Below are 24,435 nucleotides of genomic sequence, written 5' to 3' on the forward strand. Positions count from 1 at the left end.
TGAAGGAGGTGCCCAGCACACAGGAAGTGCACACAAGCACGTATTCGGGGGTGGAAAAGCACTCACACGCAGAGCTTGGTCTGGAGAGGAAAGCGCCGATGAGTTCCTCCTTGGATGAGGTCGGACAGTACAATTCAGGGTCTGGGGAGCAGGGATGTCTTAGCAAGTATCTCCAAAGGGCTCAAAGGGTTGAAAGAAAGCCCCTGGGGGGAAAGCTGCTAGGAGCCAGAACTGTGTATACAATGGGCCTCTGGAGCTCCAGGTTGGACAGGGTGGGGCTGGGGGGCTGGGGGGGGGTGGGGAAGGGGGTAGCCCGCCAAGGGCTTGTGCTTGGTCTCCTTGCCGTGGAAGCCCCAGCCAAAGGACACAGGATTAAAGGAAGGTGGGGAGGTGGTAACTGGAGGCAGCCCAGCTCTGCACTCAGGGGAGATGGGACCCCAGAGGGAGGGGGGCTGCCGTGGAGGGTGGAGAAAAGTGAGGTCCAGTTTGCCTTTTGCCTTTAAGAATCCCCTTCCTGGGGACACCTCTTTGGCAGCCCGTGAACTAAGGCCCTTCCAGAGAGGGCCAGGGTACTTTCTCTTTGGCAGCCCCCCAAACGGAGCATCAAGAAATACCCATTGTGCCGTACAGAAAGGTGATGCTGTCTCTCTGGATGACAAAGCATAACACAACAAAACAGAAGAACCCACTTGCAGAAGGCTTCCCCTCCAACCTGGGTGGGGGGGCCCAGGGCAGGCCCCTCTAGCAATTTCTTGGCTCTCTCCAGGCCTGCCCCTGATTTTGAGCACTTCTGGGGAGAGGGGGGGCCCTCCCAGCCCATTCATCCTGACTGGGTGGGCACAGTAGGTTGCCTGCTGTGGGGGGGAAGCGGGGTGGGGGGGGAGTGTACTGACCCTGATTCCCACTGAAGACTGCACTGCCCATTTTTGATAGGAGTCAAGGTTCATTTGTCAAAATTATTTTATCAGGCTGGAAACTTGGGGGATCACTTTTAGAAGGCCAGGAGCATGAGGGCGCCTCATTATGGCTTTCCTCTCCAACCTACCCAATTTACCGGCCTTCTGTTATTTCCTTCCTAGGGTGGAAGGGCCAGCCCCATTTGGGGCAATACAAAAAATAGCGATATTCTTCCTTGATACTGTTTCCAGTCTCTACCACTTTAAAGGCTGATCTATGCATCCTTTTTTTGCTTCATAACATTACAAGGGGGAACCGTGGACAAGTAACTTGCCCAAAGTCACCGGGGGGTCAAGATGGGAAGATTCTTATTTCCCGCATACTCCCTGGGACATTACCTCCCCGTCTTGTGGGTGCGATGGTCCAGGGAGGGCCAAATCAGGTGATCCCGTCTGGGGTGGGGCGGGGGGTAGGGTTGGTGAGGAGGTGTGCTTAATCCACGAGATGGGTTAGTTTCCCAGGGAGGGCTCCGCTAACTGGTACCAGAATCTAAACGCGACCAATTCCGTGAGCCCCTTTTTGACGGAGCCTTCCCCCTTAATCAGCACACTCGCTTCTCCCCTGCCCTTTGTGACCAGGACAACGAGAACAGCTCCAAGGGTTTCAGGGACATGAGCACAGACAGAAAATTATGGACGCGTGGAGAACCAGGGTACGGTTCTTGGCACTGAAAGTCTGCAGGCCACACGCTTGTCCAGGCAAGAGGACAGATGGAGACCCAGGCCTGTCCCACACATGCACGCACGTGCACACACACACACACCCCACCAGGACATCATCATAAAAAAGGAGAAGGGGGGGCTTCAGCAGCAGAGAGACTGGCTCAGACCCTCCTGTCTGGTCCCTGCAGCCTCTCCAGGGGGACCCCAGAGCAACTGCCACATTCCAGTGATGTCATGCACTGGTGATCTGCCCTTGTCGGGAAGAGAGAGAGGGGGAAACAGTTCTGTAAGAGCCACTGTGGATTATAAAGGCATTGCATTGCAGCAGGACAACTCAAGGAGAAAACCCAAGAGGGCCAAGGAAACCACCGAGGGGCGAGGACCCAGAAGAGGAAAAACCACAGCGACAGGACGAGAGGGACAGCGGGGGCCACGCGGGGTCCCGGAGGGAAGGTTCAGCAGTGTCCACGCTTATAAAACCTGCAGCTGCCCCACCGGGGCACATGGGATGGCCCCCCTGCCATCCGTCTGGGCAAGAGGATCCAGTTAGGAGCTGAAAACCCTGTGGGAAGACAGGGGGAAGGGAGTTAGTGCCAGGGAGGCCAAACTGCACTGTTTCCTTATGGAGCCACAGAGAAGCCACCAAACTCTGGGCACAGGGGCTTCACTGCCCCTTCCTCGGCAGGCTCCCCGCCTAGGACAGCACCTGGCCCCTAGCTGGGGCTCGTCTTGAATGCACGGACGAGCTAACGAAGGAATGGATGAGTGCTTGCTCACCGACACAAACGGCCAGGAAGAGGGACAACGAAAGGGGCTTCCCGACACGCCGAAGGAGTTGGAATCTTAAAGGCAATACAGTGAGCCTACTGGACACAAAATATGTTTTGTATGTACGGGGAAAAAATGAGGCTGCTTAAGAAATGGGGTGTCTTCCCTATGCTGCCGAAAATGAGACAACCCAATTCCTACCTAATTTAACATAAAAGGCACAAAGCGGTGGTTTGGAGGTACTCTGTGGGGGGGGGGCATGGGGTGAGTGCCATTACCGTCGTGGTTGAGAGGTCCCGGCCTTAAGGTGAGGTTTAACTAGTGAGACTCAATCCAGTCTTGTGGTGCCTCACACTTTTCCCAGCAATTTTGAGAGAACCAGTGAGATTGTCAAAATAATACCAGTTGGGATCTGCGTGGATGAGAACGCTCTGGGTAATCTGGGGGGTGTGGGAGGTGTTGGATAAAAGGGAGGGAGCTGCGGCGGCGAATACAGCTTCCCGGAGGCTGGAGCCGTTATTCCACTAGGGGGCGCCCCAGGCAGACGTGGGCATGCAAAACCAGGGTTCCCACACTTGGAGGGGCCTCAGAATCTCTGGAGGGCGCCTTAAAAACATAAACCTCGGCTCTCACTCCAGAGTTTCAGAGTCAGCAGGTCTGGGGTGGCCTGGGAATTTGCATTTGTAGCCCACTCTCCACTGTGGGAAAACCAGGGCAAACGAAGCCAGACATCCTCCAGCCATTAGGACTGGGAAAAGAGGGTTCTGCCCACCCCTCGAGCCCCTGGGAAGGAGCCTGCTTACTCATCGGTGTCTTTTTTGCTCTCCTCAATGAAGGCAATGGATTCAGATCTAAGGCGGTTGGTCACTTCATACGTTCGCAGGGTGACCCCGAAAATATCCTCATGGTACCGGTTGTCATCCTGGGGGACAGAAAAAGCCCTCAAATGCCAGCCAAAGGCAGGAGAGGGACAGGCATGCTGACAACCTGAAATGGAATGTCCCTTAAAAAGATGGGTTCTAAACAAACAAGATGTAACCCAGTGCCCCCTGGAGGACCTCTGACCTCCTAGCCCAGGTGGCAAAGAACATTTCAGTTCACATCTGAACTGGCACACCTTGGACAAAACTTTTTATGCAGTGTTCAACCTAGACAACTGCACAGGACAGTGCTGCAGCTTGGTTCTGGGGGCAGGAAGAGTCAGTTTCGGAAGGTTTCTGTCCAGCTACCCAGTGATCCACCCGCTTGTTATTTTCACACACCACAGCCCCCACCCATATTTAATACACGCACCTGCACACGCAACACCCAGTCCTCCTCCTTCTCTCTCAACTATGGTTTGGGACCACAGGTATCCTCTACCCTGAACCATAAGTGGGAAAATGGGAGCAGGCGGGGATGTCATCATGGCCCCTCTAATCATTGAGACAGGTGGGGTGAGGAAGAGGAGACAGGAACCAGTTGCTGACAAAGGGATCCAAGAAGCCAGCCTGTCACTCACCCTCAGCCTGCTGATGAACACGCCTGCATCCTCCGCTGAGAGTTTCCCCTGCTGGGTCATGATGCGCTGGATGGCTTTGAGGACATCGGCAGCCATGGTGACGTCCCCACAGACATAGATGTGGCCCCCTTGCTCCTTCAGGGCTCGGTACACTGATTCTGCCAAATGCTCTTGCAGGATGTCCTGCACGTACTTCTGCAGGGGGCAGGAAGACCCGTGAGAAGGAGCTGGGTCCTGGGCAGAGCCTGATACAGGTGACCCAGGGGAGCGGGAGGAGTGAGTAAGAGAAGGAAAGCCGATCCGAGGGTGTGCGAATGAGCTGCTCCCCGTGTTGGAGCTCAGCTGTGCTGAGGACCCTCTAGAAGGTCATGCAGAACACAGCCCAGAGCCATAACCCCAGGGGAGCACAGGGTGGGTCCCGATCTACCTGCTCCCTGTCCAATGGCCAGTGGCCCCCCCTGTACTCTACTAGGTGCGGGGTACATCCTATCCTGGGGTGCCAGAGAAGCCCCAGGGCAGACAGCAAGAGATGGGAGAGGTGAGGGGCTGTCAGCTCACACCTGCACAAAACCAGCTGCTGCAGGAGGAGCTGGAGTAGAAGGTGGGCTAAGAGAAAGTGGGGTGGCTACAGGGATGTCCACCATAGCCTCCTGGGCATTTGCCTTATTTGTTCGGGATGCCTTCCACTTGTCTAGGAAACTGTCCCGGGGCGAGGCGGACACGAAGCTGCTATGTCCTGGCACGGCTGTCCTGCTTGTAAAAACACTGGTGTACTTCCACCCCAGCTGTCAGACGGCCACTGCCCACCCTCCGAGTGCCCACCCCACCCCAGCTGTCCCGGCCCCTCTCCTGAGACCCTCTGGATCTCCCCAACATCCAGGAGGAGCACGCTCCAGTCCTGTGGCCTGTGTCCATTCTGACTGGTAGCACCTCTTATGGACTGTTAGGTGTTTGTTTTTTTTTTAATTCATATTTAAAAAATATTTTTATTTTGGTAAAATATGCGAAACATATCACTTAACCATTTTAAAGTGAACAATTCAGTGGCATCTCGTGCACCACTGTCTTGTGCAACCATCACCCTATCTGGTTCTAGAACTTATTCATCACCCCAAAAGGAAATTCTGTACCCACGAGCAGGGACTCCCCATTCCCCTGCCCCCAGAGCCCCTGGTAACCCCAGATCTGCTCTCTGTCTCTAAGGATTCAGCTGTTCTGGATATTTCACATAAGTGGCATCCTACAATATGGGCTGTTAAATATTTTAAACTGATATTTTTTTGCTCCTGCTTCCTGAAATACAGAGCAATGTCCCGGAGGAGAATTCAGAGCAGGTGAGGAGGTGAGTGGGGGTGGGATATGCATGTGTGTACAAGTGTGTGTGTGTGTGTGTGTGTGTGTATCTAGGGCTGGGGTGTAGGGACTGTGCACGGGCCGGGGGTTACCTTTGGTTTGTCTGGCTCCCGGGAGTAGGCCGTGTACAGTTCTCTGAAGACCCCCTTGTTCTTGGCTTGTAGAGTCTCCTCCCTGTAGATGTGGTCTATCTTGGATTGCCGGCACCCGAACACCAGGACCATGGGGCAGGGGCTCATTCCTGGGGACCAGGAAGATCTCACGTCACTCACGGCTCTGATGCCCAATTTGGGGGGGGTGGCTGGTGGTGCCAGGGGAGGGGGTACTGGGAACCTTCGTGCATGCCACATGGATAGAAGCACATGAACACTGGGACAGGTGGGGTGTATGTACTTGCTCACAAGTACACCCATGTATCCAGACGCACGCACCTGCGCACACCGAGGGACGTAGGTGAAATGTGTTCCGATTTTAGCACACCTCCTTTCTCTAGGTCTCAATCCTTCCTTCTGCCCCCCTGGCTACTTAGCATCCCCTGCTACTGGGTTGTGCCGAAAGCCCAGTCTGTGGAGCTGCACTACCTGGGTTCAAATCCCAGCTCTGTGCGATGATGAGCAACTTAACTTTCTGTGTGCCCATTTCTGCAGGTACAAAATGGAAGTAATAATAGCATCTACCTCCTACGGTTACTCTGAGATGTAAAACATTTGAGCTCAGTGAATATACAGTGAATCCTTTATCAATGTTAGCTATTCCACCAGAATGACCGGTCCATGGGGGCGGCTTTTTTTTTTTTTTTAAGCTGTTTCTCTGTCTTGTTCAATGCTGTCCCTTGGCACCTAAAACAGTGCTTGGCATTTATTAGATGCTCAACAAATCCCTGGTTAATGCATGCCACAGCTGTGGGTTTCTTTCTCTCTCCTCCTGGAGCTGATCTGTTGGGTCTCTCACACAGCAAAGCCTGCTCTTGAATAACAGCCTTTGGGACAATCCCCCAAACGTACAGACACTTGACAAGGCTTAATATTTACTCTCCTAGGGCTGCTTCAGGTTTCAGATGGGTCCTGGCGTAACACAGAAATGTCTTCCAGGGATGGAATTTCACGCCCTAGAACAAGCTGTGTGGGAGACTGGTCGGGACAGGTCCTTTGAAGTATAACCATGAACCTCACCTATGGGTCAGGGCAGTACCATGACCCCCTCCCCCTCCCCCAGGGAGTAATGCAGTAGAGAGAGAACTCTGTCATTCCTCTGGGTGGCTGAGCCACAGGTGGGTCTGCCCAGGTCCGGGCGGGGTGAACATCACCTGGCTGCTGAATTGTGACCCACCTTTGTGTTGGATGTCAAATTGCCGTTGCTGCCAGAAACTTCGGAAAGGGGCGATGCCGGTGCCTGGGCCAACGAGGATGCAGGGCACTTGGGGGTTTCGGGGCAGGTGGAAGCTGGGTGCTCTGGACCAGAGAGAGAGAATCAGAAGGCTTGCTGCACTCAGATCTGATCAAGGGTGGCTGGGCCTTGGGTAGACCAGATGGCCGTCTTGGTGATACAGTGGGATTGCGCTCTCCAGCTGGGGTCGGGTGCCTCTTATCAGAGTGGGAGGTCCCACAGCTTTGGGGAGTTCCCCACACAGGAGCTCCTCAGGGTCTGGCTACCACTCCAATTCCCAGTTTTCCTCATTGCTGAACTAAGCCACCAAGGGCATCGTTTTAACTCAGGCTTTCCGGACCTTGGCACTGCTGACAGTTGGGGCTGCATACTTCTCTGCCATGGGGGGTGTCCTGTGCATTGTAGGATATTGAGTGGCACCCCTCGCCTCTACCTCCTAGATGCCAGGAGCACCCTCCAGCCGTGACAAAAATCTCCGCAGCCTTTGCCACAGGCGGCCTGAGGGGGAAAATCAGCCTCTGCTGAGAACCACGGTTCCGTGTAGGCACCAGCGAGATCTCCTAAAAGCAGGGAACAGACTTCCGTGTACAGAAGAATCACCCAGTGGCGTTAACAGCAGAGCCTTGGGCAGTGCAGCAAGTCTGGGCTCAGGATACGGTACTTTCGAAGCACCACTGGGATTCTGATGGTCATGGTATATGGACCATCCTATGAACACTCCACTCTCAAGAGCTGAGAAAAATCACTGGTCAAGACCACTGTTCAGGTACAGAAGTCACTGGCTGACAAAGCAGGAACCTTACCAGCTCAGGTATGGCCCTCACTGTGAAAAATGTTTAAGTTGTAGTTTTTATCTGATGGTGGTAAGAACACTTCAATGAAATCTACCCTCTTCACAAAATTTTTAAGTGCACGATACAGTACTGTTAATTGTAGGCAGGAACGTCCTTTAAAACTGAGTTTGGGGGGGTGCCTGGGTGGCTCAGTTGGTTAAATGTCTGCCTTTGGCTCAGGTTGTGATCTTGGGGTCCTGGGATCGAGTCCCGCATCGGGCTCCCTGCTCAGCTGGGGAGTCTGCTTCTCCCTCTTCCCTCTGCCACCCCCCGCTTGTGTTCTCTCTCTGTCTCCAATAAATAAAATCTTTTAAATTTATTTGAGACAGAGAGAGAGAGAGGGGGGGGGGAGCACAAGAAGGCACAGCAGCAGGCAGAGGGAGAGGGAGAAGCAGGTTCCCAGGCAGGGAGCCTGATGTGGGGCTCGATCCCAGGACCCCCGGATCGTGTCCTGAGCCGAAGGCAGATGCTTAGCCAACTGAGCCACCCAGGCGTCCCAATAAATAAAAATCTTAAAAAAACCCCACACAGCTGAGTTCGAGAGAAACAGCTCTGACTGATGGGAGGAAGGTTTAGATCTTCCCCATCTCCGAAATATTGGGAACAGATAGGATGGTTGGTAGATAGTGGAGAGAATTTCCGCCAGACTTTCCGCCAGTCTGCAGATTTCAGGAAAGCTGAGACTGCATTTGCTGGGTTGTCTACTGTAACCCCAGCATCTAGCACAGTACATGCACTTGATAAATATTCATTGCATTGACCTGACTTTGACTAGGGAGGTGGGGCTTGCTTAGCTGCTGCTGTGTTGCCTATCCCAAGATCCCATTTACTTAACAGCTCGGAGTGATACTGAGTGTTGATCTCGGTTCCGTCTGACTCAGCCATTTCTCCAGAACCCTTGAGGCTGGTCCACCCAGACCAGCTCAGGACATGAGTATGCAGCTTTGGGACAACTGCTCATTTCTCTTCATTTGCCACTCACCCTCTCACGAAACACGGGACCACTTCGTCAGCCTGTATCTGGTTAAGCCAGGAGGAGCACACACCGTGGTGAATTGGTCCTTCTCCATCTGGCAGAATAAGCAAGGTGGTCTGGTGCGCCTACTGCCCCCAGGGTTCCCCGTCCCTGGCCTCCCCCTCCCTCCAGTGAAGCTCACGACCCCACGCCAAGTTTCTGCCTTGGAATTCCCTGTCTGGATCCTCTGAAGGGGAAGAGGGTATGGTATAATGAAGCTGCCCAGGGTTCCCGTGGGTTAGGGTGGGTCTAACTCGGAAAGGTCTCAGTCACTGTGCTCCTGGTGGCCTTCCAGGATCCCGGTCTTGGAGCTCTCTCAGGCACCATGCATTTTAACTGCTTTATCAAGGAGGGAAATTACGGGAGACAAACGCTAGGATATCTGACTGACCTACAACTAGGGGACTTCATGCAGCAGAGAGCTCCCCCCTCCGAGGGATGGGTGAGGGTGGCTTGATCCAGTTGCTGCCTTGGTTGGGGAGGGATGAGAGGATGAAGGCAGTAAAAGCGCTCTCAGGCTTTGGGAGCAGAGGAAGCTTTCAAGTGCACATCTTCCCTCCTTCCTGACTCTGCCTAAGGGGACAGTCTGCCTGCCCTGCTTCTTCCCCAGTTCCTGGCCTCGGGGTGGGTCTCCTCTTGGGGATTTGGGATTTGGCAGCCGTGCAGAGGCCCCTGGGGAACCAATGCAGACCCAGGGGGCTCTCCTGGGGCCTTTGCCTACCTCGGGTGCGGTAGGAGACAACGGCCACGGTGAGGTGCACCTCGTCGGGGTACATGTCTGGGGAGGAGCTGATGGAGTAGTAACGGGGCTGCAGCAGGGACAGCTGGGTCAGGAGCAGGGTAGAGGGCATCTGGATGGATGGGAACTCCTCCAGCACCTCCACGATGGTGGGGTTCTTGCCCCACTTCCATTCTTCGTACTCCTGCAAACCCTGTGCCAAGGAGAGGGATGCAGAACTTGCACCCTGCTCTGGGTACACATTTCCAGGGAGGGCATCAGAACATCTGGGGATGGGCACCTGGGTGGCTCAGTTGGTTAAGCGACTGCCTTCAGCTCAGGTCATGATCCTGGAGTCCCGGGATTGAGTCCCACATCGGGCTCCCTGCTCAGCAGGGAGTTTGCTTCTCCCTCTGACCCTCCTCCCTCTCCTGCTCTCTGTCTCTCATTCTCTCTCTCTCAAATAAATAAATAAAATCTTAAAAAAAAAAAAAAGAACATCTGGGGAAGGAGGTCAGGAGTGATAAGGATACCTAACACTCACACAGTAATTACTCCGCGCCAGGTCTTAATTCTTACGACGACCTTATGAAATACATATGACTGTTGTCCCTATTTTATAGTGGGGGAAACTGACCAACACAGAAGCTCTTTGGCTTGGAGGCAGTGATTCTGGGTTTTGAATCTAGGTCGGGGGTGGCAAACTTCAGCCGAAAAGGTCAATGTGGCTTACTATGCGTCTGTAGGGCTCATGAGCTAAGAGCTGTTTTTATATGTTTAAATTGTTGGGGGAAAGGATCAAAAGAAGGATATGATTTCATGACATGAGAATGTGATATGAAATTTGAGTTTCTGTCCCATAAATAAGATATGACTGGAACCTGGCCATGCCGACTCTCTTAGGTACTGTCTATGCTGTTGGGCTATCATGGTGGAGTTTAATGGTTGTGAGACAGACCTCATGGACCGTGAGCCTAAAATATTTACTACCAGGCTCTTCATGGAAAAAGACTGCTGACCCCTGCTCCAGGCAGTGTGGCCCCAGCATCTGTGCTCCTAACCATATAGTCCTGCCATATGCAAAGCTCAAGAGAAAAGCACTGTGGAGAGTGTCATGATTTGCTGGTATGGAATGTAGATCTGTGACCTGTGAGTTTGCAGGGCTGGAGATGCATCGGCAGGGAGCATAGGTCAAGTTCAAGATGGTGAATGACAGCCCCAAAGGAACATGTTAGGGTGTGGAGGACCACATGTGGGGGCTTGTGGACAGCAAAGCCCAGCTGCTACCAGGAAACAGAGGAACTCTCTGGGGCTCTGGAATTAGGTTTTCCTACATCTCAGAAGCTGCTCTGGGCAGTCCCTGACTGCTTATAGGAGGCTCAGATTTTGAGGAGTGAAGTCTATTATAAGTGCACCTTATAACCAAGCTTTCCTCCACGTCCCTAAAGATCATCCTTGCTTTATTGATAGGGTATGGCATCCTTGAGAACGTGCCTCCCGGACCTCCAGCCTCACTGACCTTGAGCTGCAGGGGTGCAATCTGCCAAGAGCCTCAGGAACTGCTCTCTGAAATGGACATCCACGGGAAACAGACATGGATCACCTGTGTTGGTCCTTCCTAAGGCTGCGGCTGCAGTTCCAGATGCTTCCATTCACACTTCCTTCCCTCTCCGTCACTCAGAGTCAGACTTGTTAGAGGTCTGACGGCCCTCCCAGCCTTATCGGACTCTTGCCCATTTTTCCCCTCACACAGGTGTTTCCCTTAATAAAAATCCTCGCTTATTTAATCCCACCTTGGAGTTTGTGCTCTTCAGAAGAAATGGGCTAATACGTACAGTTTATCAAATTCTACTTGAAATCATCCGATGCAAACAGTGCAATCTCTGGTCCCTCTTAAAGCAGCCCCTCCCCCATTAATTAAAATTTTAAAGTTATACATGTACATCGTGTGCAAAGTTAAACAATTCTGCGAAGTTTACGATGAAGATTAATGCTCTACTTCTCCAATCTGTTTCCAACTCCCCGGAGTGAACCACTTACAACTCTCTAAGTGTTCCTTTTCATGTCTGTTTTCTCATTTCTAAATATAGCCGACCCTCCACCAACATGGGTTTGAACTGTGCAGGTCCACTTATATGCAGATTTTTTTTCGATGAATATAATAGAGGACTGTAAATGAATTTTCTCTTCCTTATGATTTTCTTTTCTCTAGCTTACTTTATGGTAAGAATACAGTATATAATACATAAAACATACAAAATATGTGTTAATCAACTGTTTATGTTATCGGTAAGGCTGCCGGTCAACTGTAAGCTAAATTAGTGGTTAAGTTTTGGGGGAGTCAAAAGTTATATGTGGATTTTCTACTGCACAGGGGGTCAGCACCCCAGTCCCCACGTTGTTCAAAGGCCAGCTGTAATATACATTCTTTGAATTAGCCTCTTCCTATCTGCCCATCATACGTCCCTCTCCTGGACAGCAGAAGAAAGCTAAGCCATCCTTTGCTGATGGCTTGCTTAGTGGGGAGGAGCCCCCACTGGGAGAAGTCTGGGTAGTCCTCCTGGGTAGGATTCTTACTGAGTAAGATTTTTTTTAAAAGATTTTATTTTATTTATTTGACAGAGATATATAGAGAGAGCACAAGTAGGCAGAGAGGCAGGCAGAGGGAGAGGGAGAAGCAGACTCTGCACGGAGCAAGGAGCCTGATGCGGGGCTCGATCCCAGGACCCTGAGATCATGACCTGAGCCGAAGGCAGACATTTAACTGACTGAACCACCCAGGAGCCCCATTACTGAGTAAGATTTTGCAGGTGCTTGGGGCAAGCAAGTCTTAGGTTTCAAAGCAAGGATGGTAGAAATGTTTCATGCATTTTACCATCATAGGGCCTCCTCTATCTTGCAAGTCCCACCAATAGGTCCTCGGTGTTTGGAAAGACCTCTCTCTAAAACAGGGTACTGTGGGATTCTTCTCTCTTTCTTTTCTTTCTAAGCATGGGCTCAGATGGAGCTAATGGAAACTCAAGAGTTCCAAAGGAAGGAGGAACAAGAGTTAGAAGAGCAATTTCTACTGGGCCAGAGAGCTCTGAGATTCAACAGGGCTACCCTCGTTCTGTCAGACCTTAGTTAGAATGAGTGGGGATGGTGAGGACAAGCCAAAATGGACTAGCCAATATGGTGACCATCTGCAAACTGAAATCGGCAACTCTTGCTCCACCCTGCCATCTGCTGGACAACTGTTGTAATAGCTACATAACTCTCCGACTCGGAGGTGAAAGGTACCGTTGGGGTTGCAGGAGGCCAGGGACCCACCTTGCTGAGGACCAGCAGACGCTGCTTCTCTTTCTCGCTGGTGGCCAGAGAGGCAAACTGCTGCAGCTGCAGTGGCGTTGGCGGCGTGGTGATGTCCAGGTAGTACTTGAAGGCCTGGAAGATGGTGCAGGGCGGGAGGCGGTGCTCATCTGTCCAGTTACTGATGACTCCTATGGAGGTACAATGGACGTGAGGGGTGGATGGGGGAAGGAGAGTCTGCACTCCAAGGGCTTCGGTCTAAGTCAGGAAGGCCAGATTTTCTCCTGGGGCAGAGGTTGGGGCCGGGTGAGCCAAGCAATCCCTTGGCTTGTCACCTTCCATGTCCCACATCTAGACCCAGGGTTCTGGGGACCCTGTGATCGCCTCATGCATGCAAGGAGCATATCCAAAATCAACTGAGCAAATTAGTTCAAAAATTAAAAAATAAACCAGTATTAAAATAGCACGAGACTGTCCGTCCTCTGGCATTCTACGCAGTGAGCCCCCCACTGAGCACAAGCTAGGAGTCTTATTTTGGTCCTGTCTGACCTCTCATGGTGTTGGCCTCTCAAACCTCTAAGTGGGATTCCGGTGTTTAAAATGACAAACATGCCTAACACTTTGCTAGCACTTTCTATATGCCAAGTGCTATTCTCAGCACTTTATTATTATTAACTCACTTAGTCCTCACAACAACCCTAGGTGGTGGGTGCTATTATTATCCCCATTTTGCAACTGAGAAAAAGGGAAGCACAGAGAGGTCAAGGAATTTGCCCAAGGTCACACAGCTCATAAGCGTGAAGTCAGGCAGTCCTGCCCCAGACCTTGTTCTAACTACTACACTGTATGGTTTCTGTGTAATTTTCCATAGCATATAGCCCTAAGCATGGCGTCTACTTTATCAGGGGCTCAACCCAAGATAAAAAGTGCTGCTCCCACACGAAGAAGAACCGGCTGGGTTGGATTTATTAATCTACAGTGTTGTCTCTCCAAAGTGGTATCGCCCAAAGGACTTTTCAGTCGGGCTTTGACCACATGCTATTTTCACATTCTGCTCTGACCGTACGCTCTAGCTCCTTTGTAAAGGGGCTATGTCATCATATTCTGGGCTGTCAAGTAAGGTCACCGTGGTTCCTGGTTCCTGAGCCTGAGCTCACCTGTGCCTCCTGAAATGAAGCCCTGAGACCCATTTGCCTTTGCAAGTTCTTCAACAGAATGGTCAAGGATGGTCACTGAGACAGACCGGAACCGGATCTAATGATGGTTCAACCTTGAGTGCGCCATCTAGTGCCTCTTGATTTTAAGAGGAGGGAGGGGCACACAACAGCTGCTGTTTATTCGGTGGGCAGTGAGGCGGGGGTGATGAAGGAAGGCAAAAGCCCCTTCCCCCAAGGATGAGCTATGGATGTCCTGGCATCGTGGACATTGGCTCAGCCAGTTGGGCCATGGTGGTTCAGCCACGAGAAAGGAGGAGTCTTCAGTCTCATATGCTGGAGGAGACAGAGACCCACTCTTCCGCCTGGATTGGTGATTGGGAAGAAGGATGGGTCTCCTCTACCCCAGACACCCACTGCTTCTGGGACTCCCCGGAGAAGGGGAGGGTTCTCAGGAGGGGCCAGGTGGGGGGCCCCCACCCTGCCGTAGTTACCCAAAGCCGTGTTTCGCTCCTCTAGCAGCTCCACCTTCACCAGCTGGTTGACCGGAGGTGCGTCCTCCAGCCGCTCGATCAGGGCGTTCACGAGGTCCTCGCGGTTGCCAGGGAAGACACCCAGGTGGTCCCCAGGCTGGTATTGCAGCTCCTGATTCCCGTTGGTGTGCAGACGCACGAAGATGGTTGATCGGCTGGAGGGAAAGGTGGGGAACAGTCGGATAAGAGTCACCAGCTACTGCCTCCTTTCTTTGTCTCTTTTTGTGGCTGCAACCCCCCTCCTTTCATTCTCCGTGGGGCCGAGGCCAATGAGCCCTGTGCCCCCATCGTTCCAACCATGGTTTTTAGCAGGTCACCCACGAGCTCCTCAGTGCAAATCCAATGCCAAGTCCTGAGCGCTCATCTTGCTTATGGAACCAGCACTGGACAGGGCTGCTCACGTCCTCCTTCTCAACTCCCTTCTCCTGGGTTCTAGCACCCCACGCTCTCCCAATCTTCTCTCATTTGGCAGTTCCTTCTCATCTTCCCAAACTCTGGCCATTAGAGCACCTCAGGGTTCAGTCATCAGATTCCTTGCTTTTCTATCTTCCCGAACCTACCTTTCTCCATAGCACTTACCGGCCTCTGCCTTCTTGTGGTGTTTATATCATCCTGTGGTTTGTGGTCTGCCCTCCCCTGCCTGCCGCCCCTCCCCACCCCCAGCCTCCAGGACAATTTCAAATTCAAGAGGGCAAGGAATCTGTTTTGTCCACTGCCCTATTCCTGGCAAGGAGGACAGCACACAGCACATAGTTGGTACTCAAGAAATATTTATTAGATGAAGGAACCTCAGACTCCCAGGGTTAACCAGTTGCCAGAACAGACTCTGTTCTCAGTACCAACTGGGGTTCTCCCAGGAATCACGACCCCATTGGAGCCAAGCAGTGGAGTCCCCAGTCTGTGTCACGCCATCTCTCCTGGGAATCCTAAGCTCTGCCCCCCCTTTTTGTAAGTGTGGGTGTGCGGGGGGCTTCCCATATTATAAAGAGAAAAACATTTGGTCTTGGTTGTGCACAAATCCACCAATATAAATGTGAGAGATCCAAGGAGAGAACGCACGGAGAAATTGATTTATTTCCTGCCAGATCCTCTCCTTTTCCATTGGTTTTTGTATTTTAAGGGCAGAAGGCCCATGCTAAGGGAGGGCCCCAAGAATGAATTCTCAGACTACGATCATTTTGGTCCTTTAAAAGGTTTTAGTACAGACCTACCGCATTTTACACAATACCTGAGAACTTGGGGGCTGATTACACTTTGGTAAATCAGATTCTTTGTCCTCTTTGGGTTCCGTTGGCATTTCAGATCTGCTTTTCTTCATTGCCAACTGGTTCTTATTCAACATGAAGTTTCTACATTCTCCATGGTATGTAAATCAACACTTGAATAGATCAATGGGACTCGCTATATAAAGGAGTCTCTGGCACACCCAACAACCCTTTTGTGCTGCAAATAGCCACCGTTATTAAAAATAGTTGTGCTGGCACATTTACTTTTTCGCAAGTATTTTCTCGAAGCAAGTCACCCCTGTCCTTCGTATGGTGGGGAAAATTGGTGGCTGAGATTGTGAATGGTGGTGTCAGGGCCTGGGGTCCCATTCTCCTTTCCTGGACAGATTTTGCTATCTCTGGGGCACTAATCTTGTCAATTATACAGACTTGCACGGCTGATTCTGCTCTGAGCTCATACGGATTCCTGGTTCCTGGAGAGCAGAGACACCATCACCTTCTGCCAGCTCCAGGGTTGGAATTAGCAGAGGCTGACAGCCAGCAGGGGGCGCTGTGGGGCTGCTAATTTCGGAGCCTCCTGCACCAACCACAGGAAGCCTTTGAAAGGCCCCCAAATCAATTCCCACTTTCTCCCAGATCATCACGATTTCTTTCAGAAGTATATTTGCCTCCGTTCTTCTGGCCGGTACAAAATAGAAATGCGGAGGACCTGAACTTGCTGAGCTGGCTCATGCTCACAGCCATTTCCCCCAAGTAAGTCCTCTTGAACGTGACACAAGGTGGTCAGGCAGACAAGGGGCAGGAATGGGGAGGCAGCTGACAGATTAGCTAGGTGGCCCAGGTTCTGCCCGTGCTGGGAATTTAACCAGGGGGATGTTACATGCCTCTGGTCAGACATGGCTTGCTGAGACCCCCAGCACTGAATGGCTGCGTGGCCTCAGGGCATCCTGATGGGCTGGTCTTTGAAGCCTTGTCCGGGAAGCAGATTCCCCCCCAACCTGGAGACCAGTTGTCTCAGTTCTGCTGGGGGTTTGTAAGTATAGGATTTTGTAAGCTTTTTTTTTTTTTTTAAAGCTTGGGACACATATGGCCATTGAGAAGGGTAGGTGGTGATGGGCTGGGGGCAGTGGGCTGAGTGATCGTCAGATAGGATGGTCAGGGAGGCCTCTGTGGTGACGTGATATTTGAACAGAGATCTGAACAATGAGAAAAAGGGGACATGCAAAGATCTGTTTGGGAAGAGTGTTCGCATGTGCAAAGGCCCTAGGGTAGGAAAAGGTGTGGCATATTTGGAGAAGGGAAAGAAGGCTGGAGTGTTTGGAGAGTGGTAAACACAGATGTGGGGGGAGGGAGGAGAGTAGACTGCTGGGCAGAGGCTATATCATGAGGGCTTCATCATGACCTGTCATGGCAAGAAGTTTGGAGGTCTCCTCAATCCAGTGGGAAGCCACTAGAGGGTGTAAAGCTATGGAGTGATAGGATTCAATTTACGTTTTTCCAAGACTGGTCTGGCTGCTATTTGGAAACGGCTCTTGGAGAGAAAAGCCAAGAAACAAGGAGACAAGCTAGGGTCTACTGTAGTCACTCATACCATGGATGAACATGGCTTTGCTCAAGGCGGCAGCTGTAGGTCTGAGATGAAGTTGAAAGTCAAGTCCCGGAGGACCAGCTGAGGGCCAGACATGCAGTGTAAGAGAGGGAGAGGAGGCAAGGAAGATGCTGGAGTTTTTGGCTTAAGCCAAATGTTGATGTTCTCTGTTGAAATGGGGAAGGCCAGAGAGAAGCAATTTCATCCAAAGAGAGATGAGAATCAAGAGCTCCCCCACCAAGAACTGTCTATTGTAATATCCCACCACTCTCTGTGATGCCCCAGCACTCAGCCACCCTTCTGCACCTTTGCTCCTGCTAGCCTCTGCCTAGATGTCCCTCCTCTGTTCTCATTCCCATTCTAAAGCCTACCATGCGCTTCCCCTCCTTCGGACCTGTAGGACTTATGATCACTGATCACCGCACCCATTACCCGTTACAGCTCCATTATACTCCCTTCTGTATTGTTTGCTAATTGGTGTACCTAGAAAATGTATTTCCTGGCCAGACAGTAACTGTGGTCACTTTTCTCTTTAGATGTGCAAGGATCACCCTCAGAAGGCTCTTTACTTCCTCCTAAGCACTTTGCTTGCAATTAAGGGTCTGGGAGGCGAGGAATAATTTGTGATATCTCACTTATGGCTTCCTGGCTCAAACAGCCTGACTTTGGGCCGACTTGGGCAGGGGAAAATGGGAGAGAGTATCATGCTTTTTTTACTCGATTATCCCTTAAAACAAACCAACAACTTATAAAGCTGGAGATGGTAGTAAGCCTGAAAATAGGTCATGCTCCAGAGTGTGCTTCTAAAGAGAGAGATACCTACATACAATTTGATCCTTTTTGTGCTAATTCACGACTGATTCTTTTTTTTTTATTTTATTTATTTATTTTTAAGATTTTATTTATTTATCTGAGAGAGAATGAGATAGAGAGAGAGAGCATGAGAGGGGGGAGGGTCAGAGGGAGAAGCAGACCCCCTGCCAAGCAGGGAGCCCGATGCGGGACTCGATCCCGGGACTCCAGGATCATGACCTGAGCCGAAGGTAGTCGCTCAACCAACTGAGCCACCCAGGTGCCCCTCATGACTGATTCTAATACTAGCTTCTAGTTCCTAACCTTGCTGAAATATTCAGTCTCTTGTAAGTCACTCAGCATAGAGTCAGCTACCCTTTCCAGAGGGGAGGGGGGGTTATTCTGGGACTTTGGTCCAACTTAGCATCAGAACATTTGCAAAGGGGGCGCCTGGGTGGCTCAGATAGTTAAGCGTCTGCCTTCGGCTCAGGTCATGATCCTAGGGTCCTGGGATTGAGTCCCGCATTGGGCTCCCTGCTAGGCGGGGAGCCTGCTTCTCCCTCTGCCTCTGCCTCTCTCTCTCTCTCTCTGAGTCTCATGAATAAATAAATAAAACATTAAAAAAAAAAAAAAAAGAACATTTGCAAAGGACCTTGCTTTTTATGTACCATGGTTTAGGGAGTAATTTTTGTGATTTGGTCTTTCACAGTTTGTTGCTAAAGGAAATTTCCAATGGATTCTTAGTCTCTTCTCTTCCATGCTACTGAAGTCATCCCTTTCCACAGGGCAGAAATGGGAAGTAAGGGTGCATATTTCAAACACAGGGTCCCTCTGTGTATCAGAGATCCCTATTCTCCAAATGTTGCATTTAACTATTCAAAGGGATTCATTTCCCAACCCATTTCTTTAATGTTTGAGGATCTAAGTGAGTACATGAGAGCTTGGGGGCTTCATCCTGCTGATAACTCTATTAGAGGTCTGAAGTCCATGTAGAAAGCATGCATACTAAATTTGCAGGTGTTTGAAGCTGGGATGGATAAGGAAGAGTAATGGGAAGGTATGATATGTTAGTTGTTTTGTGCACCTCGTCTTTGATACAACAGCCTTGCAATGCTCTTGAGGACACCTGGGTAGCCTTTCGGCATGCTCACTTTGGAGTTGGAGAACCAAGTCTATGTGACCTCGAAAAAGTCACTTGCATTATCTACTTGTCACTTTTCATATTTAAAACATCGATGATGGGGCGCCTGGGTGACTCAGGCAGTTGAGCGTCCGACTCTGGATTTCAGCTCAGGTCATGGTTGTGGGATCAAGCCCCGCGTCCGGCTCCACACTCAGTGGGGAGTGTGCTTGAGATTCTCTCTCTCTCTCTCTCCTTCTGCCCCTCCCTGCCTCAAATAAATAAATAAATCTTTAGAAAAATTAAAAAAAAAATGCCGATGATAATAGTCCCAACTTCCTGGGCTGGCCAAGAGTTCTGGGAGATCCCGCACAGAGAGGACTCAAAACTGGGCGTGGCACACAGAAAGCTCTAGAGAAACGTCAGCAATCTGCAGAGTCAATGTTCTCATTCTGCACAAGGAGACGGGCTTGGAGGACCTGAGTGACTGGCCCGGTCACATGGCTGGTGAGCAGCAGAGCTGGGGACAGAACCCAGGGCTGTCCAGCTCGTGAGCCCACTCTGTACACAAAGAATCGAGATTTCAAAAGATCGGCATGGGCTGTAACCGGAAAGTGAAAAAGGTGCCATTCCTTGGGGATCAAGGCAAAGGACTTCATTAAGGCCAAAAATCCTATTCACACGAGTTGAAGGACGGACAGGCCTGGGTCACTCACTTTGAAAAGAGCAGCAAGGATGTAAGCTTAATGGGAGAACGGCATGACCCCCAGGACAAAGCCCGTGATGTTGGATGGTCCATGCGTCCTGCTCACGCTGGAGGCTGGATGTGATGAACCTAGGGCATGTGGCAGCTATGATAGGTCTCCCCTGTGCTGTGACCGGGCCTGGGGATGACGCTGCCAGCAGGACAGTGTGTCCTTCTACTAAAACGAAAGGCGTGGGAAACTGGGTGTGAGGAAGCACGATCTGAAGGAATCAAAACCCAGGAGAGATTGGTCAATGTCCTTGGCTCTTAGCAGGTCTCTCACTTGGAAGAACGCAGTTTGTTTTGGGTATGACCAGAATATAGCTGAGATCAGTATGGAGTGCTAGGAAGATGCCCTTTGGTTATAGCCATAGTAAGATACTTTCTAACAATTAGGACTTTGAAACACAGAGTGGGCTGTTTGGTGAGGTAATGAACCTCCCGTCACCCCAAGGGAATTTTTTTTTTTTAAAGATTTTATTTATTTATTTGAGACAGAGAGAATAAGAGACAGAGAGCATGAGAGGGGGGAGGGTCAGAGGGAGAAGCAGACTCCCTGCCAAGCAGGGAGCCCGATGCGGGACTCGATCCCGGGACTCTAGGATCATGACCTGAGCCGAAGGCAGTCGCCTAACCAACTGAGCCACCCAGGCGCCCCACCGCAAGGGAATTTAAGCAGCATCTGGGTAGCCCGTTTTCAGGACTCTAGAGAAGAATCACCCACAAGGAGGAAATGTTCTCTGACTAGGATGCTCCAGTACAATGCACATTAGCAGTTCGACAAGGGTGTGGTCTATATTAAAAATTCCTCATAAAACCGTTCCCTTTCTGTTTTCCACGATGATCATTGGCATCTCCTCTCTTGGTCCCTCTAGGTGGGAGCTTGGCAAAGGGACAGCAGGAAAACCTTGATGCTACAGAGCAACAAGGGCACCTCAATGGCACTTGGGATGTTCATGGGAAGCCAGTCCCCCCGAGTCAACCAGGGCTCCTCCCTGATGGTGGGGGGGGTGCATCTGGAGCACAGGTGGGGAACCCCGAGCCAACCAAGGTGCTCCTACCTGGATTTAGGGCTCTGAAGGTTTTGACGGCTGAGGAGTCGAGCAGCTGAGACCCGCTTTTTGTGGACATTGGAGAGACCTGCGGTGAGAACAACAGTCTCCCTGAGATGGGGTTAAAGCACGGCCAACCCAGAGCCTCCAGCTTCTCCTGACCGTCTCCTCACGCTCCCACTGTCCTCTGGGGGTGAAGTGAAGAGATGAAAGAGAAGACATGGGGGGGTAGGGGGGCGGTGGATAATGTAGAAGCAAAAGCAAATCTGGCTGAGCTGAGCTGAGAAGAAGGTTTCAGGGTAACGCGCCACCCTGCAGGACGCGCATTTGTTTTCGGAGCACCGCGCTGAAAGGAGATGGAAGCCACGACACCCAGCTCCTCGGGGCACCTTTCCCCTCCCCCTGCCGTCCTGCAGCCCCCCCGCCCCAGCCCCCCCAGGAGGGTGGGGGGTACCTTGCGTAAGCTCTGGAGCTTCGGCCATGTAGGTGAGACGGAACTTGTTCCTTTTCCAGCTGCGGTCATTGCTGATGAGGGAGTTGTTGGCCTTCTCGATGTTGACATCATCTCCCACGCAGAACACATCGCAGGCTGCCTGTGGCGCAAGCAGGGCTCTGGGTGACCCCGTCCACCAAGAGGGGCTCTCCGCCGACAGCTCCCAGTCATGGCGTGTATCCCTCCATCCATGCACTCATCCACCCATCTGTCCCTTCATCCGTCCACCACCTGCCCTCCTTCCCTTCTCCCTTCCCTCCTTCCCTCCCTCCTTCCTTCCTTCATTTCTATCCCTCCATCTACCCACCCTTCCTTCCTTTCCTCCCTCCCTCCCTCCCTTCTTTCCTTCCCCCTCCTTCCTTCCATCTGTCATCCATCCTTCCATCCCTCCATCTAAACCTTTCTTTGTTTCCTTCCTTCCTTCCACTCACCCACCCATCCACCCATCTATCCATCCTACCACCTACCTGCCAGCCACTCATCCACTAATCCATCCTATACTTTTTGAATGCCTTTGATGTGCTGAATATATCAGATTTACTAATTAATGACTTTAGGATTTAACCTCTATTTAGTATGTAACTCTTATGTCATTTATTCCTAAAACCACCATTTGTAGAGGCCTAACATTAAGCAAGAAAATAAACACCTTAGGGGTGCCTGGGTGGCTCAGTCGGTTAAGCGTCTGCCTTTGGCTCAGGTCATGATCTCAGGGATTGAGCCCTGGGATTGAGCCCTGTGTCAGGTTCCCTGGTCAGTGGGGAGTCTGCTTCTCTCTCTCCCTCTGGCCCTCCCTCCACTTGTGCTCTCTCTCTCTCACACATGCACTCTCAAATAAATAAAAATCTTTAAAAAAGAAAATAAACACTTTAGAACTTCCTATCTCTCTTCCTCTAAAGATTTAAACAATTACATTAAAAGCAGAACATACTGAATGTTTGAACACCTGCCTATGAATTTTTCTTTTCTTTCTTTCTTTCTTTTTTGCCAAGTTCCTAAGTTCTCTGACTTTAGTAATCCTAAGAATTACCATTTGGAATTCAGGTTTTTGGGATAAAAGCCATGGATAATTCAAGAGTGGTTTTTTTTGTTTTGTTTTTTAAGAGAGAGTGAGCATGTGAGCAAGGGGGGGAGGGGCAGAGGGAGAGGGAGAGAGAGAGAATCTTAAGCAGACTCTGTGCTGAGCACAGAGCCTGATGTGGGGCTCAATCCCATGACCCTGAGATCATGACCTGAGCCCAAACTAAGAGTCAAATGCTTCTTTCCTTCCCAGACTGCCCCAGGTACCCCAATTCAAGAGCTTTTTAAGGGTAGCTTTACCCATTTTTTGGCCTTGTGTTGATTTTCAGACAATCTAAACATCCATCAACTGATGAATGGATAAACAAAATATGATATACACATGCAACAGAATATTATTTGGCCATAAAAAGCAATGAAGTACTGATATATACTACAATGTGGATGAACCTTAAAAAGATGTGAAATGAGCCAATTTCAAAAGACCACATACTATATGATTTCATTCATATGAAATGTCCAGAAGAGGCAAATCTACAGAGACAGAGAGTCCAGTCAGTGGTTGCCAGGACTGGGAAGTTGGTGGGAGGACTGGAGGGGTTGGTGATAGCTAAAGGATACAGTGGTTTGTAACAGGCCCTGCTTCTGGGGTGCTCAATCAAAGTGGGCTGATTGAAGTCAAGAACCATAGTGATCTCAAGGGAACAAAAGCCAAGTTATCACAATTTTCCTTGTCTAGGAAGAAATGCAAGAAACAGTCTTGTAGACACAGCCTCCCCCCACAGATATCCAGATAGCTCAGGGGCCTCAGTTTCCCCTTTTTCTGCCTATGTGCATTGCAGAAGTGGAAAGTGCCAACTGAGTAGCAGGAGGTTGTATATTGTCCTTTCTCCTGTAGCTGCTCGAGAGAATGCATTCTGGGGTGGAGGAAGGAGGAGGTGAAGGTGGGGGGTCAGCATTCACGGCTTTTTGTTATTCCCAGGATGGCCAATCGAATCATGTCCCACATGCAGATAGAAGGCCATTATTCATTATTCTCCTGTGACATTATGTCTAGAATCGTGCCGTCCAATGGCATGTTCTATCATAATGGGACTGTTCTGTGCTGTCTCCTGGGGTGACCACTAGCTTCTTATGGCTACTGAGTACGTGAAATATGCAGCCAAGGAATGAGATCTTTAAATAGAATCTATTTAATATAGCTACTAAATAGAATTAAAAATCTAATTAAAAATGATTAAAATTTTATACATCCATGATGGTATATAAAATGTACATGTAATTATTTTATGTAAGATAAATATATTTATGCAATTATGTGATATATAATATTTCTGTCATTATAATATACAATATTCTATACTATAATTAAACATTTAATTATTTCTATGTATATATACACAGATATTTTTCATGCAACATAAAATTCATCATTTTAAAATGTACAGTTCCATGGCTTTTAGTGTGTTGAGAGAGTTGTGCAACCACCAATGCTATCCAGTTCTGGAACATTCTCATCCTCTCAGAAGAAGCCTTGTACCCATTAGCCAGCATTCCCATTTTCCACTCCTCCAGGCCCCGGGCAACCACGAATCTAATCTCTGTATGGATTCGCCTGTCCTGGACATTTCCTATAAATGGAAGCATAGACGTTTTGTGCCTGGCCTCTTTCACTCTGCAGGTTTGCAAGGCTCATCCATGGTATAGCAGGTATCAATGTTTCATTCTTTTCATGACTGAATCATATTCCATTATCTAGATATACCATATTCACTTATTCATTCATCCTTTTGAATGTGAATTCATTTACATTGGCATTTAAATAGCACATGGGGCTAGCGGCTTCTGTATTGGTCAGTGAAGATCTAGCACAAGAGGGAGAAGCTTGTCCAAGTAGACAAATTGGAGACCTGAGTTCCAGGGCGAGGCACAGACCCCTGGTGTGGCTAACCAACTTTATGTTTTTGGTCTACTTGTCTACTAAATGTGAGGGAGGGACGAATTCCTCCCAGCTCTGAAATCCCAAGACTACAATTTTTTTTTTTGTAGACAATTCCCTATCCATAATGCAGGGGGTTAGATTCTGGGTGGAGAATGTGTGTTTTAAGACCACCCAAACTCATCTGAGCTGTTGAAAGCTGTATCCTGGCTGGATACATGGGGGAAATACCAGGGGTTCTCTCAAGTTTGTTCTATTTCTGATGGTGTAGGTACTCTGTCTTTGGAGATCT

At 50.2% G+C, this 24,435-nt stretch overlaps 1 protein-coding gene across 1 annotated transcript in view; it reads right to left on the reverse strand.

Annotated features, from left to right (window-relative positions):
• Positions 1 to 925: 925 nt before the first annotated feature.
• NOS1 (nitric oxide synthase 1) overlaps positions 926 to 24,435 on the reverse strand; it is an 83,197-nt gene continuing 59,687 nt past the window's right edge. The window contains exons 19-29 of the mRNA XM_035017092.1: positions 21,146 to 21,284; positions 20,701 to 20,779; positions 14,130 to 14,323; positions 12,503 to 12,672; positions 9,197 to 9,407; positions 8,443 to 8,530; positions 6,571 to 6,692; positions 5,334 to 5,482; positions 3,889 to 4,083; positions 3,191 to 3,309; positions 926 to 2,181 (exon numbers count right to left, since the gene is read on the reverse strand). Coding sequence (XP_034872983.1) covers positions 2,166 to 2,181; positions 3,191 to 3,309; positions 3,889 to 4,083; positions 5,334 to 5,482; positions 6,571 to 6,692; positions 8,443 to 8,530; positions 9,197 to 9,407; positions 12,503 to 12,672; positions 14,130 to 14,323; positions 20,701 to 20,779; positions 21,146 to 21,284 — 1,482 coding nt within the window. The 3' untranslated portion in view covers positions 926 to 2,165. The remainder of the gene's footprint in view (positions 2,182 to 3,190; positions 3,310 to 3,888; positions 4,084 to 5,333; positions 5,483 to 6,570; positions 6,693 to 8,442; positions 8,531 to 9,196; positions 9,408 to 12,502; positions 12,673 to 14,129; positions 14,324 to 20,700; positions 20,780 to 21,145; positions 21,285 to 24,435) is intronic.

Source organism: Mirounga leonina, unplaced genomic scaffold, assembly GCF_011800145.1.
Source record: "Mirounga leonina isolate KUSES-001 unplaced genomic scaffold, KU_Mleo_1.0 Mir_171, whole genome shotgun sequence".
Lineage (NCBI taxonomy): Eukaryota > Metazoa > Chordata > Mammalia > Carnivora > Phocidae > Mirounga > Mirounga leonina.